At 50.0% G+C, this 6,503-nt stretch overlaps 1 protein-coding gene across 1 annotated transcript; it reads right to left on the reverse strand.

The window, feature by feature from the left end:
* Positions 1 to 591: 591 nt before the first annotated feature.
* On the reverse strand, positions 592 to 5,109 carry LOC123071672 (4-coumarate--CoA ligase-like 5). Its single transcript, XM_044495248.1, has 6 exons — positions 3,962 to 5,109; positions 3,650 to 3,839; positions 2,217 to 2,362; positions 2,070 to 2,137; positions 1,838 to 1,940; positions 592 to 1,356 (listed from the first exon to the last, which is right to left on the reverse strand). The coding sequence occupies exons 1-6, from the start codon at positions 5,015 to 5,017 to the stop codon at positions 1,231 to 1,233; spliced, it is 1,689 nt and encodes a 562-aa protein (XP_044351183.1). The 5' UTR covers positions 5,018 to 5,109; the 3' UTR covers positions 592 to 1,230.
* Positions 5,110 to 6,503: the final 1,394 nt, after the last annotated feature.

Genomic DNA, 6,503 nt, shown 5'->3' on the forward strand with positions numbered 1-6,503 from the left:
AATCTGGTGTGCTCTTGGACAAATGGGTGGGTCAGAGGGGCAGAGAGAGGTGGCGCGGATCATCTTGTGACCAAAAGTGCGGCAGGAGCTCAACAGCAGCGACGGAATTGCTCGCCGGAGCACGGTGGCAAAGGTGATGCCGCAAACAAGGTTCATAGCAGCCTGGCGGCGCATAGGGGGCGCGAGCTAGGGAAGCGAGAGATGGGGTCGAAGGGGATTTATAGGAGGGGTCAGGAGGGTCCATGACGACATGTGCGCGTCATGGGAAGTAGGGCGGCGACGGTTGCAGCCATGGTCATTCGTGCGTGAGGTGGGGTGGAGCTGGGGTCTACGCGTTAGAGAGGTATATAAAATGCGTCGGCGATGGCCGTTGGATCTCGCGCGGGCGGACGCGTGTAGTACCGTCTTGTTTTTTTCCTTTTTTTGGGACAAGTCTTATTCCTTTTTCTAAATGTTCTTTTTCTAAACGCGCGCACGGGTGAGCTGGGCCGTTGGAGTGGCTGGGCTTCTTTCCTTTTTATTCCTTTTCTGTTTCTTATCCTTTTTCTATTAAACCTGGTTTTAAACTAAATTTGAACTAGCCCAAATTCATTTCAATTCAAATCCTTGAACTCGGGAAAAATGAACATAATTAGGACTTCTAGAATAGTTAAATTAATTCCAAAGACCAGCAAGATGCACTGAAATCATGATATGCATATGTATGCTATGTACACATGTAGCACATCCTAATTTAAGATTTTGGGATGTGACAAATATAGGCATAGAGTGCAGCAGCGGAGCAGGGGCTTGTTGAGTTTCTCATAATTTGCATGTGAACCGTACATAATCCTGCCTCCGCCACTGATGGTGTCGGGATGACTGGGGCATCGGCATGATCGGTGGTTGTGGCTGTTGGGTGAGGGTGGAGCTGCGAGGTGACGCCTGCGCGGCCACCGGCAGGAGGACGGGTTACTGGAGGTTGAAGACGATTAAAACCAGGCTGTGGACCAAAGTCGATTGCAATTCCCAAATTTGAATGCTCCCAGAACATGCTTGATTTGCTTCGATTGCATGCACAATGCACCCTTTTTTCAATCGTTACCCTCACTCCAAAATATTTGTTTCGCGCGAAGGGCAACCCGGTGTTTACATGGAAACAGGGTGGCCAATGGATGACGAAGAACAGTGTCATATCTCCAGTTTATATACAGCAAAAAAACCTTCTACATTTGCACAGCGAATTACATCTCAAAGCTTGGAGGCACCCATCGACAGGGCCTGCTGCACAAGCTCCCGCCGCAAGATCTTTCCGGCAGGTGATTTGGTTATTGCATTGACGAAGGCGACTCGGCGGATTTTCTTGTAGGGCGCAACCTGTCAAACAACAAAAACGTTTAGATCCTACATACAGTTTATAGCGTTTCACAGGCAAGACAACGCCAAATTATGGCAGCGAGGAGACAAAAGCATATGCTGCATACATAAAGGTGCATTGATACACAATGCACAAGCTTGCTCATGTGTTGACACGTGGTTTCGTTTGGCACGCAGTGATACAATTTGGTGATCCCACCACTAGTCAGTCCTCTATAGCTTTGCGACTATACGTTGCATACTACTGTATTTCAACGTTGTCGTTCCCATCACCAGAAAAAATATATTAAATACACCTTAACAGGCAGAGAGACAGTGTCATTAACAATACTAAAACATTACTAGACCCAACTCAATTTGCAATTGCTTAGCTTGCTTGTCAAAAAGTATAATAAAGCTGATTATGACGGACACTTTTAACTCAGCACTGAACTATATTTGGTAGAAAGCAGGATTAGGATAATGAGGAAGAGAAACTTACATGTTTAGCCACGTAATCCATGACTTGTTGCCCAGTAAGGTTGGAACCTGGTTGCCTCACTATAAAAGCCATTGGCAGTTGCCCAACATCTTCATCTGGATATCTGCATAGTGCATATGAGGGGGCATCTTATATACTGCCACATGCTGAACAGAGCATCATACCATATTTTCGGGAATATATAATTCATTAGAATTTTCACCAAGTTTACTGCAGTTCTAAAGGTACCTACCCAATAACTGCAGCATCAGCAATTCCAGGATGTGATGTTAAAATATGCTCTAGTTCAGCTGGAGGCACCTGAGATGAGATGTATATATCAGTATCATGTAGACAGAATCTTGTGAGGCAAGATTCTCCAATGATTATGTAACTGTACCTGGTATCCTTTGTACTTTATCAACTCCTTCAAACGATCAACAATGTAGAGAAATCCATCTTCATTGAAGTAGCAAAGATCACCAGTTTTCAGCCAGCCTTCTGAGTCCACTGTTTCTGCAGTTGCTTTGTCGTCACCGACATAACCTGAAAAAAGACACCACCGGTGAGTCAGTGAGGCCCCGATAATAACAATAAGGCAAAAGCAACAATGTTTAGATCGCTTGTATTGTGATTCTTGTCTCCATAGCTTATTTAAACTGGAAAACTCAAAACGGTGCCCGGGCTCATCTGCTCCCTCTCAGCAAAAAATTCAAAAAAAATACTAGAAAAATTCAAAAAATTCCAATTTTTTTTGTGGTGGTAGATAATTTGACGCGTGAGGTGCGCCCCAAAATTCAACTCATTTGGACATCTGAGCAGCTCTCGGCAAAAAAGAGAAATCGGGTCAAAACAGTGCGTGAACAGAATACATTTTTACAGACCCTGATTTTGTCTTTTTTGCCGAGAGCTGCTCAGATGCTCAAATGAGTTGAATTTTGGGGCGCACCTCACGCGTCAAATTATCTACCACCACAAAAAAAATTGGAATTTTTTGAATTTTTCTAGTATTTTTTTTGAATTTTTCTAGTATTTTTTTTTTGAATTTTTTTCTAAGCGTGGGTGCAGATTAGCCGCACTCATTTAAACTACCTTAATATTGTGGGGGCCCAATAATAGTAAGGCAAAAGCAACAGTGGTACGATGCTATAATCTGCCAAGCACAGTCAAGTGTCTAGATCAGTTGTAATGTCACTCTCCATACCAAACTGTAGGGCGTATGGCTGGTAGCAGATATGAGAGATGTCGCCGCTCTAACAGATGATTTCAATTAACAAGTTCCAACAGAATATCACTGGCACGCTGGCATGACTAATCTATTAAGCAGGAGAACGAGCATCCCTGCATTGCTGCCAGGGTTGAAGAATTATTGAATTCGGTACTAGCCCACCACTTGTTGGATAAATGTCGGCAACTACATCAATCAACACAAAAAAAGTCGTCATGAAGCACATGGCAGGCAAGCCATGATGCTCACTCGCACATTAACAAAAAGGCATGTCTCTAAAGAAAGGCATCTGAGATCACCATCACATTGCTACGTGATGGACATACACAGCTTTCACATGATAAATGCTGGTACAACAAGCACGGCACAGAGAGAAAATCAAGCCACGACATAATGATAGATATGTAAAAGGTTTTAGGCGACGAATCATCAAGGCAATCAACATCGCTATCAAGGCAATCATATTTAAATTTTCAAGTGCACACTCTAAGCACTTCAACTAGCAGTAAACAAATCAAGGCACCATCTAATCCGGTGAGTGACAAAGGTCAACCGCGTGCTTAATGGTCAGAGCAATGACCCAGTTCATGCTGCGGAGTGCTCACCTTTCATGACGAGTGGGCCCCTGACCCAGAGCTCACCGCGCTGGCCCGGCCCGAGCGCCTCGCCGGTGGACGGATCTACTATCTTCGCCTGCAAGTGCGACGCCAGCTTGCCGACGGAGCCGTACGCCTTGGACTCCTCCGGCCCTACCGTCGAGGCCACAGAGCCAGATGATTCCGTCAATCCGTAGCCCTGTAATATAATAAATGGAATCGTACAGACATGAGTTCGCTAGATCAGAAAAGGTAATCTTCAAAGCGCATGGAAGATTCAGAAGTAATATTCTGCATCCTGCATGGAATCTGTTGCTTAACCTGAACAATCTGGACGTTGGGGAATACGGCGACGAAGCGCTCGGCGACCTCGCGGCCGAGGGGCGCGCCGCCGACGCCGATGACGAGGAGCGAGGAGAGGTCGCGGCGGCGCGCCTCCTCCGACTTGATCATGGCCACCAGGACGGGCGGCGCCGCGGGCAGCAGCGTGGCGCGGTACCGCTCTATGGCGCGCAGCGCGGCGCCGAAGTCGAACCGCTCCATGAGCACGGCCGTCTCCCCCATGGACACGGAGCGAAGGACCATCATGAACCCGAAGACGTGGAACAGGGGGAGCGGCAGCAGCGTGACGGCCGGCGGCGGCGGCTCCTCGCCCGCCTCGGTGGCCTCCGCCGCCACCCTCTCCCGGTTCTCGGCGTGCCCGCAGATCAGCGCGATGAGGTTGCGGTGCGTGATGGCGACGGCCTTCACACGCCCCGTCGTGCCGGAGGAGTAGAGCACGGCCGCAGTGTCCGACTGCTTCACCGCCACCGGCGGAGGAGCGGACCCCGCGCCGGCAGACGCCAGGCTCCTGTACGCATCGGACCCGAGGACGACGCACCTGACGTGGGCCGGCAGCTTGGCGGCGACCTCGGGGGCGGCGAAGGCGACGACGGGGCGGGAGAGGGCGACCTGGTGGGCGTACTCCTCGGGGGTGGATGCCGGGTTGGCGGGGGACACGACGGCGCCGATGGACATGAGCGCGAAGTGGAGCACGGGGACGTCGAGGCGCGAGGGCGCGACGACGAGGGCGACGTCCCCGGGGCGGAGGCCGAGGGAGGACCAGAGGCCGCCCGCGAGGGAGCGGACGGCGGCGAGGAAGGACGGGTAGGAGACGGCAATGCCGGTGGCGGCGTCGACGAGCGCGGGGCGGTCGGGGAGCGGGGAGGCGAGCAGCGAGAAGGCGTAGGCCGCGGCCGTGACCGGGAGCGACTCCGGCGGCAGCGCGCCCGCCGAGGCGGAGCGGAGGCTGTGGAAGGTGCGCGTCGCCGCGCAGTAGCCGCTGCGCGGGTCGATCCCCTCGGCCGTCGCCGCCGCCGCCGCCGCCGTCTCGGCCATCTGGGCGCGGGTTGGTATGGGGATTGCGGCGGAGGGGGGCGGTGGTGGTTCGGGCGCAGAACAGGGGGGGAGGAGAGCCGTGGCTAATCCCGAGTCCTCATCATCAGCCTATATTCATCGACCGCAGTGAGACGTCGCAAATCGCGACGGTGGCGGTGGGCCCGGCGGGCCGGTGTGCGTACTGGTACAGGGCTGTGGATCGTACACGTGGGTTTTTGGGGATCAAGGCAACAAAAATTACGGTGTAGTACAATGGGATTGGGTCTAGCAGAGTAGGAGTAGGACATTTTGTACTCGATCGGTATTTATTTACAAGGAAGACGATGGGTGTATCTTTTTTTTTTTGAAAATGACGATGGGTGTATCTGTTGGTCAAACCTGATTACGCATGCGAACCAACCTATGGTTGGGACAGTTAGGTGGACAATGGTATTATCAGTTCACCAGGGTTCAAGTCCTAGTGCTCGTATTTATTCTTGATTTATTTCATGATTTATGAAGATACGCTTTTAGTGGGAGGAGACGTTCCCGTCGACTACGAGGCGCCTACGGTGACTTTGTAAAGTCTTAAGATGAAATGCCGGCTTAGTCTCTCGGAGATGCTCATAGGGATAGGGTGTGCATGTGTGCGTTTATAGCGCTTGCGTCTGTACTATGTTAAAAAAAGGCTGATTACGCGTGCGAACCAACCAGTGGTTGGATGGTTAGGTGAAAATGGTATCTTCATCTTATCAGAGTTCAACTCCTGGGTGTCATTATCAGGTTTGCTTATGAAACTGCTCATACCATGAAGAGAAGGAAGAAAGGGACGTGCGTTGTAAAGCTCGATATGATGAAATCTTACGATCGGGTGGAATGACACTACCTGGAGTCCATTCTCTTAAAAATTGGCTTTAGCATCAACTTTGTTTGACCAATATTGAAGAGTGTTACTTCAGTATGGTTCACGGTTAGAGCGAATGGTGAACTCCTCCCATATTTTACCTCATCTCGCGGTATGTGTCAGGGATGCCCCATATCACCGTTCCCATTTCTTCTGTGTGCAGGAGAACTTTCATCTTTGCTGACCTCATATGACGGATATATTGATAGAGGCATTCGAGTGACTTTTAGATCACCATGGGTGAGCCACTTATTGTTTAGTGATGATTGCCTAATTTTTATACAAGCCAACAATCAAAGTGCAACTAAACTCAATGAAATTCTTAGCATCTATGGGGAGGCCTCTGGACGGTGTAAATTGAGACAAAAGTTGAATATTTTTCAATCCTAATACTCCCCAACATACACGTGTGAGGGTTAAACAAGTGCTTGGTGTACAGGTTGAGGCCTTTGGCGAGCGTTACCTTGGTCTGCCTACGTCAATAGGTAGGATCACCAGCGGCACCTTCACCCATATTGGTGAACGGGCGCGCGCAAAAAATGCAAGGTTGGTCAGAGCGTCTACTTGATTGTGCTGCCAGAGAAACACTATTGAAACCAGTGA

Source organism: Triticum aestivum, chromosome 3B (genome assembly GCF_018294505.1).
Source record: "Triticum aestivum cultivar Chinese Spring chromosome 3B, IWGSC CS RefSeq v2.1, whole genome shotgun sequence".
NCBI lineage: Eukaryota > Viridiplantae > Streptophyta > Magnoliopsida > Poales > Poaceae > Triticum > Triticum aestivum.

Bases quoted from the DNA above. Each gene is read 5' to 3' on its own strand.
- LOC123071672 (XM_044495248.1), bottom strand. From the start codon at position 5,017: ATGGCCGAGACGGCGGCGGCGGCGGCGGCGACGGCCGAGGGGATCGAC. The intron at 3,840-3,961 runs GTTAAGCAACAG...ATTATATTACAG, and splicing joins CCAACGTCCAGATTGTTCAG to GGCTACGGATTGACGGAATC. The intron at 2,363-3,649 runs GTGAGCACTCCG...GTCTTTTTTCAG, and splicing joins GGGCCCACTCGTCATGAAAG to GTTATGTCGGTGACGACAAA.